Source organism: Loxodonta africana, chromosome 25, assembly GCF_030014295.1.
Source record: "Loxodonta africana isolate mLoxAfr1 chromosome 25, mLoxAfr1.hap2, whole genome shotgun sequence".
Classification (NCBI taxonomy): Eukaryota; Metazoa; Chordata; class Mammalia; order Proboscidea; family Elephantidae; genus Loxodonta; species Loxodonta africana.
Window position 1 is genome coordinate 38,391,858 of NC_087366.1, and position 14,794 is coordinate 38,406,651.

At 43.4% G+C, this 14,794-nt stretch overlaps 1 protein-coding gene across 9 annotated transcripts in view; it reads left to right on the top strand.

The window, feature by feature from the left end:
- MTR (5-methyltetrahydrofolate-homocysteine methyltransferase) overlaps positions 1-13,414 on the top strand; it is a 141,504-nt gene extending 128,090 nt beyond the window's left edge. For 7 of the 9 annotated variants that reach the window (XM_064276710.1, XM_064276712.1, XM_064276711.1 and 4 more), the window contains 5 exons: positions 863-1,059; positions 2,903-3,103; positions 3,886-4,078; positions 5,793-5,905; positions 6,332-8,471. In XM_064276710.1, the coding sequence (XP_064132780.1) occupies positions 863-1,059; positions 2,903-3,103; positions 3,886-4,078; positions 5,793-5,905; positions 6,332-6,418 (791 nt within the window). In that variant the 3' untranslated portion in view covers positions 6,419-8,471. Of the gene's footprint in view, positions 1-862; positions 1,060-2,902; positions 3,104-3,885; positions 4,079-5,792; positions 5,906-6,331; positions 8,472-10,284 lie in introns of those variants that run through there. The other 2 variants (XR_010319420.1, XR_010319421.1) reach the window with 2 other exon arrangements.
- The last annotated feature ends 1,380 nt before the right edge of the window (positions 13,415-14,794 follow it).

A 14,794-nucleotide genomic window follows, 5' to 3' on the forward strand; every position in this document is an offset into this window, starting at 1 on the left:
TGGGATCAGAATGTCAAAGCACTCAAAGTAAGCCATAGCCCGTCAGAGCAAGATAGAGGGCAGACTGCTAGAAATAAGGGATCAGGGCTGAGAGGAGACTGAGCAGCTGGCCTCTTGTGGTTTCCTGGTTTTCCTTGGTGTGCATGCTAGAATGCTAACAAGTTGAGGCTCTCAAGCCAGCCAGGAGTGCAGCAGCGGGAACGGGATTTCTTGTCCTCCGCCGTCCCTGAGAAATCACAGGTGAGCAGGAGAGTGGCCTGAATAACTCCCTGATGGCCACCTGTGCAAAGCTGGACGGGCCACACCCTCAATAGAAGGAACCGAGAACTCCGCTGGCTCCCCAGTGTGGTTGAAAATGGCTTCCCTTGTGTAGACAGAACCCGTCTGGGATGCTTCCTTTAGCTGAGGCCACATGGTAGTGGTGCTGAAGCTGCTTCAAAGGGTTCAGGGCCACACCTCACTTCCCGACCTGTTTCATGTCCACTGAAGTCACTGTGAAGTCAGGGGAACTGCATGTACACGAGGGACGGCTGTGACACAGGAATCTGGCCTGCTTTTTCTCTCTGACTGATGGACTGCTTTGGGAGCCACAGATTTGGCTCCTGCCTTTTGTTAAATGGAAAAATTTCATGGCTTGAGCTTGGGAAACAGCCTGCTGGAGCTGCACTTAGCAGGAACCACTGATCCCTAGCTCCTCCCCCAGAAGTCCTGCTGATGACAGGCACCAAGGAAGTATTTGAGGGGAAACGGGAGAGGGAGGAGGTTACTGGAGGTGGGGGGCAGGTAGTGATTTCAAAAAGAAGCATTCTCGGCTGCTTATTATTGGCATGATTAAGTGATTCTTATTATGTTTTCCTAATAGGTGAAGAGGCCAGAAAAGTCTATGGTGATGCCCAAAATATGCTGAAAGCCCTGATTAGTCAAAAGAAACTCCAAGCCCGGGGCGTGGTTGGGTTCTGGCCAGCACAGAGCGTCCAGGATGACATCCACGTGTATGCAGAGGATGCGGTGCCCCAGGCTGCAGAGCCCATGGCCACCTTCTATGGGCTGCGGCAACAGGTCCGGAAAGCGTGTGAATACTCGACTCCCTAAGCAGGGCTGTTCATATGCTTTGCCCCTTTCGGCACAAAATCTCGACTCCATTTGAAAGCTGGAGTACTCCTGATCCAGATATTTAACCGTAACAAGATCTGCAGAGATTGTTAAATTTGGGACCTTATACAGACACTGTAGAGTTAAACGAGGGCAGCTAAATCCTTACTGCTTGCAGCAGGCTCAGACTCAAAGTATAAGGTAGTAGAGTTCTGATAGTCCATCTGTGCCTCCTGACTAGGGAATTGACAGCTTTCTTTTACAGGCATAACTAAGCTAAAAAGCCTGTGCCCTGGTCTTCCATCATTCAAGCCCTGTGTACCCCTCTGATCTCTTTATGTCGAGCATCATTCATGTCCCGAGTCAGCCTCTGAGGTACTGAATAGGGCATTTAATATAATGAATTCTCAGAATTCGCCTTTTTAAGAGTCTCTGCAAAGGGGAGCTGGGCCAGGTACATGTGTTTGCTATTCAGCTAGATATCTCAGAGAAATTGCTTTCCTCCAATACGCTCTGGAAAACTCGCTGCAGTGACCTACCACTGGGAGTCTTCTGTTATGTACAGGCTCCCATCGCTGTCCTCTCTGAAGGGCTGTAGACCTCTGTGACCTGTCTCTCCTTGTGGTGCAGGGAAGCTTTGTGTCCCCACTCTGGCTTTGATTAGCAATGAACAGTTCACGGACAAAGCACAACTGGGGCATAGTCCCTCTGTGCCCAGCTGTCACTAATCCTGGAACATTTCTGTGCTTCATTATCAACACCTCCTCGCCTACAGCCCTTAACCACTTTCTGCCCAGGGTTGGTTAACCTGCCCTCACCCTGCGCCGGCCACTCCTTGATTGCATGATCGTCAGGGGCATTGGCTGTAGTGTCAGACCTCTGGGCCTGCCGCTGTCTGACCTTGAGCTAGCTGATCAGGCTCTTTATACCTCAGATTGGTTGTTCATGAAATGAAGTGGGTAATATCAGCGCACAAGGAGGTCAAGACAAGTAACTTAGTTAATTCATATAAAGCACTTAGAACGGTGCATGGCACATAGTAAGCACTCAGTAAATATTAGTGATAAGCTGTTTATCTTCTCAGCACATATTTATTGTTTGTGTAATATGTGTGAGACCTTAATTGTCAGATGACTCCTTAATTGTCAGCTTAGTAGCAGGGAAGTGTTGGCCATCGGCTGAAGATGGAGCTAGGCCAGCATAGGTACCTGGCCCTGTGGAGGGAGTCACACAAACAAAACCTACTGGGTGTTTAACTTGGTTTCCGGCTAGCCCCAGGGGTACCCTTCATCGCCCCTGTCTGCCCGCCATGGTCCAGAGCAGTAGCCTGTATGTTGCTGACCCTAGGAGTTTGTTGAACTGCTTCTGTTGGTGCAAAACAGAGGCTTGTACATTTAGTGGGCACCTTTCAAACCTAACTCCAGGGTATAGTGTTGATCTTGAATTGAAAACACTTTGGGGGAAATTTATTTTTGATATGAATGTTCATGGTTCTAGCTCCTGGTTGGTGCCTATGGGTGTTCAGTGGATGTTTAGTCAGTGTGGAAATGAGCCAAGTAACGGTTTGGCTTGTCATGTCGTGTCACGGACTCTTAAAATCTCATTTCATTTGCTTATTCAGCAAATAACTTATTGAGGGCTTACTGTGGGTCAGGCACTATTGTAAGTGCTTGGATGTCACAGTGAAGAAAAGAGGCCGCTACCCCTGTCTGGGAAGCCTACATTCATTTAAAGCTAGGAGATTGCTTTCCCTGTATGCCTTGGAGCATGCCACACTAATGCTGGCCTCTGCCCATTCGTTGGCTTTCAGGCTGAGAAGGACTCTGCCAGCACAGACCCATACCACTGCCTCTCGGACTTCATCGCGCCTCTGGATTCCGGCGTCCGGGACTACCTGGGGCTGTTTGCCGTTGCCTGCTTTGGGGTCGAAGAACTGAGCAGGGCCTATGAGGAGGAGTGTGACGACTACAGCAGCATCATGGTCAAGGCGCTGGGGGACCGGCTGGCAGAGGTAAAGCAGCACAGTGCACCTAGGCCAGAGTCCAAGGGTAGAGGGACTTATGGGCAGTGAGGGAGTTCCATGAGGGGTGCCCATACTAGGCAGCCGTCAGTACCAGTGCTGTGGGTTTTGTTTTTGTTTGCTGCTGGCGTTAACATTACAGACATTTTTACATTAGTGTATTTCCAAATTGTTCTTATATATCATCTTTTGGGCAAGAAAAAACCCTTAGCAATGCCGTAGTTGGCTGTCACCCTTAGAAACTTGGCCTCTTTGTCATATTTCTCGTGTCTTGTTATGATGTCACTTTTTCCCAGGGTGCCTGAAAAATTAGAAACAAATTTGTTTCACAGCCCTCATTCTCATGCTGTTGGCTTGTATAGATTCTTCAGCTTACTGTGGTTGGAGTAGGGCAGCCTGAGCCAGGGGATGGTCTTCACTCCTTTCCCTGAGGCTGACAGTGGGGGACTCTCCGTTGTAAAGATTTCATCTTCTCTTTATGGCCACCATAAGCTGCAAACTGATAGGAAAATTCTTATGCTAAAAGGCCTAGAACCTTCAGATCATTAAGCGTGGTACTTCAGAGCCCAGGTATAAGCCAAGATCAGCAGCCGAGCAGCTAGGAAAGGTACAAAGGAGTTGAGAACCCAGCCTGTCCCCTCTTGCCAGATTTTCCCTGGGTGTAGTCCAGATGAGGTGGCTGCTATCTAGGTCTTCGGTTTCAGGGTAGAGGGAGGATGGGTGCTGTGGGTTCCTTCCTCTGCCTAAGCATGCTTGGCGCTCTGGGCCCCCAGGCCTTTGCAGAGGAGCTCCACGAAAGGGTGCGCAAAGAGTTGTGGGCTTACTGTGGCAGCGAGCAGCTGGACATGGTTGGCCTGCGGAGGCTGCGCTATGAGGGCATCCGACCAGCACCTGGCTACCCGAGCCAGCCTGACCACACTGAGAAGCTTACCATGTGGACACTCGCCAACATCGAGCCTTCTACAGGTACGTGCTGCAGAGTAGAGGGGTGGTTCTTTCTTTTTTAAATAGGTATATTATTATCAAAGTAATGGCAGTGTGGAGCCCTAGTGGTGCAGTGGTTAAGACCTCAGGCTGCTAACCCAAAGGGTGGCTGTTCAAATCCACCAGCCGCTCCTTGGAAACCCTACGGGACAGTTCTTCTCTGTCCTGTGGGGTCACAATGAGTCAGAATCGACTCTGCGGCAATGGGCTTGGTTTTTTTGAGTTTTAATGGTACATATGGTTAGCAATCAAAAAATATGGAAGGGCTTATAACAAGAAATCACTCATTATCTCTTTCTTCCTTGCTTTTTGCTATTTATTCTGATATTTATCTCCATATTAGTAAATAATATTCTCATACCAACATTTTTAGATTATCAGTTTTACTTATTATCTCTTTACCTATAATGAATGGGAATTTAGCTTACGTATACTGCCTTATGGAGCACTGGAGGCACATGTTATAAGCCTTGGCTGCCAACCAAAAGGTCAGCAGTTCAAATCTACCAGCCACTCCTTGGAAACCCTATGGGGCAGTTCTACTCTGTCTTACAGGGTCACTATGAGTTAGAATCGACTCAACGGTAACAGGCTTGGGTTTTTTAATATATGTATACTGCCCTATACCTCTCCTGCCCCGTCTTCCTATTAATTTCTTGTTCCATTGGTTATAGCCGGCATCTCTGGACACCCCTCTTGTAGGGTTCCCACCCTCTTCAGCTCTCTTTTCTCTTTACTTCTACACTGTCAAAGTTAATAACATTTATATCCTCATCAATCACCATAATTCTCTTCTATGTTTTGTCAGATTGATTCAAATAGTTGAAAAGCAGAAATTGGCACCTGTCCTTTTGAGGCCTTAGTGCTTCTTGGCCCAGAGCAGAATTGATCATGGTTCTGTGGCTGTGCATTGTTGCCTGCATAATGCCAATTACTGTTCTTATTGCATAGTTAAAATAGTTGAGATGACCCAGGAAAAATCCACAATTTTCAGTGGAATTAATCAAAAGCATGCAGTCCAGTCTGATGAAATTGAAAGAATCTAGTTTTAAGTGAACTGTGAGGCTGTGTTGAGTCTGGTTTAGCAGAAACAACACTGACTAGGAGTCATGAGGTCTGTGTTCGAGTCCCATTTCTGCCATAAACTCACCAGGTGACCTTTGGCAAAGCACTTAACCTTTGTGTTGCTTTTGTCCATCCTTATCCGTAAAATGAGTGGCTTAGACTAGGTGGCCTTAGGGGCCCTTTGAGTTTCAAAATCCTAAGAAAAAGTATCTTTTCTTTCTAAATACTGTTGTGGTCATCCCTAATGTCATTAGCCAGTAGCTCTTAGAGGACTATTCAGATGGCGCTCTCATTTCCAGGGTTAGAGCTCCTGGCATGAGTAGACTTAGGATTAGAAGCTAATCGGAGCCTCTGTAGATGATCTTGAATGACTGGGCGTTAAGAATATAGGATGTCTTTTCTAGTCCTGAGCCCCTGGGTTAGAGAAGAGCTGCATGTCTTGAATTTGGTCATCCCCTTGACAGGAATGTGCTGGACTAGTCTGGCCACAGCTTTCTTGCTATCTCACCTGTCCACCTATAAGGCCTGAGTTCATTTTCATTCCCAGGTTTTTGTTGAGCACCTGCTAATACCCAGGCACTGTGCTCGGCGCTGAAGGCATGCCCTTTCCCCTGTGTGTCTCTCCTTCTAGGCATTAGGTTAACGGAATCACTAGCAATGGCACCCGCCTCAGCAGTATCAGGCCTCTATTTCTCCAATTTGAAGTCCAAATACTTTGCTGTGGGGAAAATTTCCAAGGATCAGGTGAGTTAGCCGTTTCACTGCATATGGCTTTCCTAGGTACCTTTCTTTCTTCCAATGGAACTCTAGAACCTATTTTATTTTACATGTGAATAAGAATAAAATGAGGGGAGGGAGGATGTAGAAATTTACCCATTTAAGTCTTAATTTGATTTCAACCCATTACCCCGATTCTATCCCCTGCCCCCCTACTATACATAAACCTCACGTACACCCCAGCCACCCAACATCAGATATTTACTGCATGTTGTTTTTCTGCCCAGAGAATAAGATAATTTGATAGGTAGATAGATAAATCTTTATTTCCGTTTAACTTGGTAGATTGCTTTTAACATAAGAAATGGGATGTACTTAGTGTTTCTTGGCAAATACTGTAGAAACTTATATATCACTTTGATATAATGAGCTGCTTCTCATCTTCTTTTGCAGGTTGAAGATTATGCTCTGAGGAAGAACATGTCTGTGGCCGAGATTGAGAAATGGCTTGGACCCATTTTGGGATACGATACAGACTAACTTTATTTTGACCTTTTCCGTACTGTGTGATCCTCAAGGAAACGTAATCCAGAGTGCCTTAAAAACAACAATAGCAACTAACCCATTCACATCTGCCTAATACCTGCCCGGCTTCAGGTTTGGAAGCGCTGCTTTCTGGAGCCCTTAGAGGGCTGGGTCTGCCTACGGTGCCTGGAACCACACGGCTGTTCTATAGGGGCTGTGAGTGTGAGAGCAGCCAGCAGCGCTCTGAAGGCGACTCTGATCCCTCAGGACTGGGACAGGCTGGAGGTAGAGGTGTTTTTTTGTTTCAAAATGAGTCAGCTTGCTTTTTTCCATTTTTACTTTGGATCTAGGAGGCCACTTATTCCTTTAATTGTCTTTCTCTTAAAAAACAAGCCTGAAGCTCAGTTGAATAGAGAAATGTGACCCTATGATGCTGTGAGAAATGATATATTTTAATCCAGGTGGTTACAGCATAGACCCTGACGGGGAAGAAAGTGTAACCCTCTCTCTCCAGAAGACCTCATTTTCTAAAGGCTCCATTAAATGGCTGCAGAGCCCCCGATGGCAAAAGACACACTCTCACCGCTTGCTTTTCAGAAATTCTTAAGCTGTTTGCACCAAGGTGGTCAAATGCAGTGATTTTCTGTGAGCATTTTGGTCCCATAATTTCATATTCCATCCACTCCTCCTTCCCCTCCAAAAAAAATAGCGAAGAAAGAGCGTTGCAGCAGCTCCTCTGCCATGTGCCGGCAGCGACCATCTTTCTGTTGTTTGCGGGACCGAGCAGGCTCTCGCCTCAGCCGGGCGTCCAGTGCAGAGTTGGACAGGTGAGTGATGGAATGTCATTCCACTCAAGAGGCACTGGGAGCAGGCAGGGGGTGAAATCCTGGGCAAGGTGTATACCCTGGCCTCAAGGACAGCCCCTTACACATACCTAGCTCATTCCTGCCCTTGACCCACAAGCTGTCTTCCTCCCGTCTTCTTTTTATCCAAATTTAAGCTCATTCTCTAAGGTGCAGTACAGCTCTCCACTTACTATAAAGTCTTCTGTTTCTGTGCTGACCCAGCTCCACACTCATACAATTTAGGAATAGCACGCTGACGTGTTCTCAGTTGTTTCAAAAGGGGAAACGGTGAGTCTGGATATACCTGGATTCAGATTTCAGCTTTGCCACCTACTTGCATATATGACTTGGGCAAATGACTTAAGATCTCCAACACTCAGACTTCTCAGCTGTGAAGTAGGGAGAACAATATTCATTCCTATTTTGTGGGCATGAGGTGTGCAGATTAAATGAGATGATGCTGTAAAGCAGTTAACATGGTAGCTGGCACACAAATAAGTGCCTAATAAATGGTAGCTTCTGAGGAACTCTGTCGGCAGCCCTTCCAGGCTCAGCACATAGTAGGCGCTCACAGAAAGAACATAAGAGATTAATGGAGGAAAAGGGTGAAAAGATACTGAGGAAGTGCTTATGGTAGTGACTGGATTGGGTATTATAGGCACCCTCTCTGGTTTTAGAACCTCATTTAACAATGGTGGGGAAGGTCATCTCCTGCATCATAAGCACCATTCCTGCTCATTTCCTGTGAGACAGACCCCCCTCTCGTGATAAGCTGACCTTGCCCCAAAAGTAGTTCTATCATATGTACATCCGGGTACATTGGAAGTGAAAGGGAGAAACAAACAAAAAACCCTAGGAAATGATAACCCTACATATCCATCTTACATACATATTTATCTACAGAGCGACCTAAGGTATTGTTAGCCATTAAAGTGAATGAACTGTGTGTTTTCTTTGGGTACATTTAATTTGTGCTAGATTGAGAATGGGAAGTGGTTTCCCGAGACACTTAGTTGGAGAACTCATTTTCTGTTCCATAGCAGGTATATTCTAGGCTTTGGTACATTTTTCTGTAAGAAAGAATAACCTCCTTAAAAATATTTTAATATATTTTATGTCAATTATAGTTACTAAGAGTCTCCTGATTTCATTAAATATTTACTGTATCTTCTCTCAGCTTGTTGTGTGATGGAGTGGCTCCCATAAACATATTGTTGATCTAATCTGATGACAGATGCCTTGTTTTTCTAAAGACAAAAGAATCTGCACGTTTGAGTGCCTATGTGTGTATTAAAGAATATAAGGTGTGACTTGAAACAATAAGCTGGACTCCTACACTAAGGAGGCTTAGAGTAAGTCAGTAAAAAAAAAAAAGTCAGTAGTGCCAGTAAAATAAGAACTTTAAAGACAGGGAGGTAAACATTCGGAGCCTGGGTCGTCTTTGTGTTGATGAATATACGTCCAGAAGTCTCCTTATCATCGACATCTGTGACTCCGACATTAACTGATTCTTATCACTTCTTGTCTGATTACAGATCCCATATCTATTTATTTCTCTAAAGAAACACTCATTCAGAATCTTCCTCACTCTGCTGCTTGCTCTGCTGTCTGAACTGAGGAGGCTGGTTTGTGGGTTGAGATCAGATTTTGTAGTATCCTATTTCTCCTTAGAGATATTCTGCTATCATCCTCCCTCCATTCATAGCTGAATTCATTTAGAGTTATGTTTCTCTCAGGCATGCCTCACCTAATATTTGAATGCCTACTATGTGCCAGAGCACTGGTGGTGTAGTGGTTAACAGTTCAGCTGCTAACCAAAAGGTCGGCAGTTTGAATCCACCAGCTGCTTCTTGGGAACCCTATGGGGCAGTTCTACTCTGTCTTATAGGGTCGTTATGAGTCAGGATCAACTGGATGGCGATGGGTACTGTGTGCCAACCACCTTCTCCTCTCATTCTCTCTTTACCTCAGTGAAGTCAGTTTTCTTTGTTGTTAGTTGCCATCAAGTCAGCTGTGACTGTTGGTAACCTTATGTATAATAGAACAAAATGTTGCCCAGTCCTGTACCATCTTCCTAGTTGTTGGTATGTTCCAGTCCATTGTTGTGGCCCCTGTTTGAGTGCCTTTCCAACCTAGGGGGCTCATCTTCCAGCACTGTATCAGACAGTATTCTGTTGTGGTCTTTAAGGTTTTCATTGGCTAATTTTTGAAGTAGATTGCCAGGCCTTTCTTCCTAGTCTGTCTTAATCTGGAAGCTCTGCTGAAACGTGTCCACAGTGGGTAACTGCTGGTGTTTGAAATACCGATGGCATAGTTTCCAGCATCACAGGAACTCATAAGCCATCCCAGTACAACAGGTTTCTTTACCCATTAGTGACCTTTCCAGTGGTTTTTCTTCTCTTTGTGGTTGGACAGTCTTGGCCACTCTTTCCTCAAAACTCTCCTTTCCCTGGTTCCCTTTGTACGTTACTCTTCTGGATAATTAATCATCTACTTTTCTGATCATTTCTTAGCCATTTTCATGGTTTCCTTTCTTCTTCTGCCCGCTTAAATGATGGTGTCCCCAAGGGTATGTCATTAGTTGCCTTCTTAGCCTATACAGTTTCAATGGGCAATCTCATTCAGTCAATATCTCCACCCAGACTCCTCTTTCCTGAAGAACATAGACTCCTCTAGGGGGACATACAGGTATCTCAAACTCAATATGTCCAAAACCAGTCTAATCTTACTCTTCTCAGATTCTTGATAGATTCAATAATGGTGCCACCATTCAAGCAACAAACCTCCAACTCACTCCACATTGTCTTTTTCTTGGACTGTTTCAGTTATCTTAAACATCTGCACATAAAAAATGCCTTTGTTCTACTTCAGTTGGTGGGGATATTCAGGGAAGGCAGTGGTTAAGGCCTGATTTGAGACTTGATCGATAAAGATGAAGAAGCAAGGGAGGGAGGAACAAATGAACTGTCTATATTCATGGGTAGATATAAGTTAAAAGGTTGTAAAGCTGTTTATTCTCCCTAAATCAATCTGCAGATTCAATATCCTTTCCAAGGGCAGCTCCAACAGAGGTTTTGTTAAACTTGACAAGCAGAAATTAAAATGTATATGGAAGGGCAGAGGACTAAGAGTGGCCAAGATGCTTCTGAATTTGAAGAACTTGAGGAGACCTACCTGAAAAGACACTGTGGTTTATTGTAGAGATAGTATCATGTGAGGTGCAGAGGGAGGCATTCTAACCAGCTGAACAAAATAAGGAGCCTGGAGACTAACTCACATGTATGTTGACCTTTAGATATGACAGAGGTGACATGGCAATCAGTGGGGACAGGAAGAACTTACTCCATAAATAGTGCTGGAACAAGTGGTTATCCATACGGGGAAAAAATATTTTGATTTCTGCCTCACAGCTTACACAGCAGTCAGTTCCAAATATATTAAGGGCTTAAATGCAAAAGGCAAAAATGTTGAATGTTTACATGAAAAAATTCTTGGGATAGGAATTTCTTTAGACACAAAGCACTAAATATAAAATATGATTAAGTCAACTATATTTAAATTAAGGACCTCTGTTAAGCAAATGGAGCCCTGGTGGTGCAGTGGTTAAGATTTCAGCTGCTAACCAAAAGGTGGGCAGTTCAAATTTGCCAGCCGCTCCTTGGAAACCCTCTAGGGCAGTTCTACTTTGTCCTGTAGGGTCACTATGAGTTGGAATCACTCCACAGCAACGGGCTTGGGCTTGGCTGGTTAAGTAAACAAACAATTTAAGTGAAAGGACAAGTCACATCTTGAGGAGAGAGATTTATAATACAAATAATTGACAAAGGATTAGTAATAAGAATATATAGTTTGTATTCTAAAAAACTCAGTAATAATACTTGGAAAGACGTTTCATAGAAGAGGAGATACGTAGGGTTCGTAAACAGATGCTTCAGCAGCATTGATCGTCAGGGAAATTTAAATCAAGATGATAATGAGATTCTACTTTACATCCACTAAATTTGCAAAAATTAGTCTGTCAGTGCCAGGTGCTGAAGAAGATCCGTGGGAACTCATGCATTGTTATGGGTGTGCAAATAGCCACTGCTGCTTTAGAAATTAGTTACACCTCACAAAGTTGAACATTCACATAACCTCTGACCTAGCTTACGACTCCTAGGTGTATAGGAACTTGCATGTGTGCCCCAGGAGATATGTATGAGTTTCAGTTGGTGGTGATGGAAAAATCACATTAAGGGCAGAGTTGCACAGCTGATTCATGTAATTGCTGTCAATAAGTTGTACACCTGTAAAAAGTTGAATTGGTAAAAAGTTGTGTGATAGATACATTAACAACAATGGAAAAAAAGAGTAGCTGCTGAGTCTACTTATGTACAACCAAACACCACATGGGATTTGGTTCCTTGGTTAGGAGGTTTAGGGTCATGGTTTCATGGGACATTCCAGTTAATTGGCCTAATAATCATGTTTAGTGCTTCTGTTCTACCTCCTAGTTCATCGCGCGTACAATCTTGGGTCTTAAAAGTTTACAAGCGGCCATCCAATTGGTCTGTATTCGCCTGGAGCGACAGAGGAAGAAGGAGGAGGAAATGAAATGTCAGGCTAATTGCTTCCATGAACAACTGCCTCTTTGCCATGAGACCAGAACTCGATGGTGTCTGGATAACATTACTGACATTTTGATCAAAGATTCTATAGACAAATTCTGATCAGTGGGGGGAAATGCAGAATGGAATTGTAAATTCTCATGGAATCCAGATTTTCTGGAGCTGGGAAGGCTAGATGAACCCATGAAACTATTGTCCTGAGATAATCCTTAAAGCTCAAACCAAAAATATCCCCTCAAGTCTTCTCAAAAACCAAACAGTAGTTTAGCTTAACTAGTAAAGAATGTCTGCCTTGAGCATTGAGCTCTTTTAAGATCTGTTTATATGGGATCAAATTGTCAACAGTAACTGGAAAGATTAGATAGGAGCCTTAGGGGGCATTGAGTTTATGTTAATGGGGAGGAACAACTTGAAAAAGGGGAGTGAAAATGGTTGCACAACTGGAAGAATAATCAATGTCACTGAATTGTACATGTAGAAATTGTTGATTTGGTCTATGTTTTGCTGTGTATATTGTCAACAGCAACAACAAAAATATGTATTTTTTAAAAATTCATAACATTCACTATCAGTGAAGAACTGGAAAAACAAATGTCTGTCTGCAGGGGAATGAATAAATAAATTAGCATATCTATACTGTAGTGTATTATTGAAGAGTGAAAGTGAATGAGTTACAGCTATACCTCACAAATAAGTACCAATGTTGGAAAATGTTAAGAAGACAGGCAAGGTCTAAGAGACCATATATGGTATACTATTTTTATTGAGCTCAATACCAAACAAAAACAAACAAAACCAAACTATGTTGTCTAGCCACATGTATGCAATAAAACTGTGTTTGTTTTTCTTAAAAAAGGAATGGAATGATAAGCCAAAATTTAGCATAGTAATTACCCTTGTGCAGTTGGGACAGAAGGATGGGCTAGGAGAGGAACAGATAGATACAAGTTATTAGTAGTGTTCTAGCTCTTTCTTTGGGTGGTACGTTTATGGGTGTTCATATGCTTTATAATGGATATATAACATGTAGAGTTTTGTATTATTAAAGATGTTACATTTGATACATGTATTAAATATATTTAAAAAATTAATAAAAGTAAAATGGAATGATACACCAAAATCTGGGGTGGTGATTTTGTGGTTAATGTTTTATGTGTGTCAAATACGTATTTTAATGAGCGCAAGAACATTTTAGCCAGAGTGAACAGCAGGTACAGAGGCAGGGAGGGAAGAGAGTAGTCCATCTGCGGATCATGACCAGTAAGGCTAGAGCAGTGTAAACTGTGGGCGGTTGGAGTATGAGGCTGGAGAGGCAGGAGCTGGATGGTGAGAGCTTGTGCAAGCCATGCTAAGAACTGGCCTTGATCCAGAGGGCTGTGGGGAAGAACCATTGAAAAATTTTAAGCAGTGTCTTGTTTGCAATATGAATTTGACAGGTGTGTGAAAACAGATTGCTGGGCCAGGATGGGGGAGAGGGAAAAGCAGGTGTGCAGTTATAATAATACAGGTCAGAAAAGACGGCAGTCTGAACTAAAGCAATGTCTGTGAGGATGGAGAGGGTTTTTTTTTTTTTTTTAATGCTTTAGGTGAGAATTTACAGAGCAAATTAGTTTCTCATTTAAAAATTTATACACAAATTGTTTTGTGATGTCGGCTGAAATCCCTGCAATGTGTCAGCACTTTCCTACATTCTCGTCTTTGCGTTTGGGCAGGTGTTGCCCATTTGGTCTCGTATACTTGATTGATCTAAGAAGCATGTTCCTCTTGTGTGTTGTTTGTTTTATAGGCCTGTCTAATTTTTAGCTGAAGGTGAACTTCGGGAGTGGCTTCAGTTCTGAGTTAGAAGAATCCGGGGGGCCATAGTCTCAGGGGTTCCTCCAACCTCTGTCAGACCAGTAAGACTGGTCTTTTTTGTGAATTTGAATTTTGTTCTACATTTTTCTTCAGCTCTTTCTGGGACCCTCCATTGTAATCCCTGTAGAGCAGTCAGTGGTGGTAGCTGGGCACCACCTAGTTCTTCTGGGCTCAGGCTGGTGGAGGCTGTGGTCCATTAGTCCTTTAAACTAGTATTTTCCTTGTATCTTTGGCTTTCTTCATTCTCCTTTGCTCCAAATGGGATGGGACCAAGAGATAGGTGGCTTCTTGCAAGCTTTTAAGACCCCAGAAGCTACTCACCAAAGTACGATGTAGAACATTTTCTTTACGAACTATGTTATGCCAGTTGACCTAGATGGCCATGGTGCCCAGCCCTTAGTTCCAGTAACTCCATCCCCCAAGGTGTTTGGTTGTGTCCAGGAAGCTTCTGTGACTGTGCCCCTTTTGTGCTCTATTGTATATATTACTATACATGCTGTACGTACAAATATGTATGTAAAAATATCCACAGCCTAACCTATGTATGTACGTCAGCATAGTCCTATACGTCCTCCTTCCCCTATTCAGCATACTTTTCTGCCTGTGTATTTGCTTGTAAGTTACTGTTTTTATTGTTGTTGTAGGATTGTATGTGCTCTAGTGTTTGCTGTGGTTGCCTCTTTTTGTTTTTTTTTCCTTGTGTTCCTCAAAGTATCTTCCTTTGCCTTGGTCAAGTTATGCTAACTTCCCCTATATTGTTTATTGTGTTTCCCTTCACCAAAGTTAACACTTGTCTACTATCTAGTTAGTGATTTCGCTTCCCATCTCTCTCTCCCTTGTAACCATCAAAGATTGTTTCTTTCTGTGTGTAGAGCTTTTTTTTTGAAGTTTTTATAGTAGTGGTCTCATAGAATATTTGCCCTTTTGTGATTGACTTATTTCACTCAGCATAATGCCCTCCAGATTCATCCATGTTCTGAGATGTTTTGCAGATTCATCATTGTTCTTTATCATTGCATAGTATTCCATTGTGTGTATGTACCATGATTTGTTTATCCATTTATCTGTTGATGGCACTTAGATTG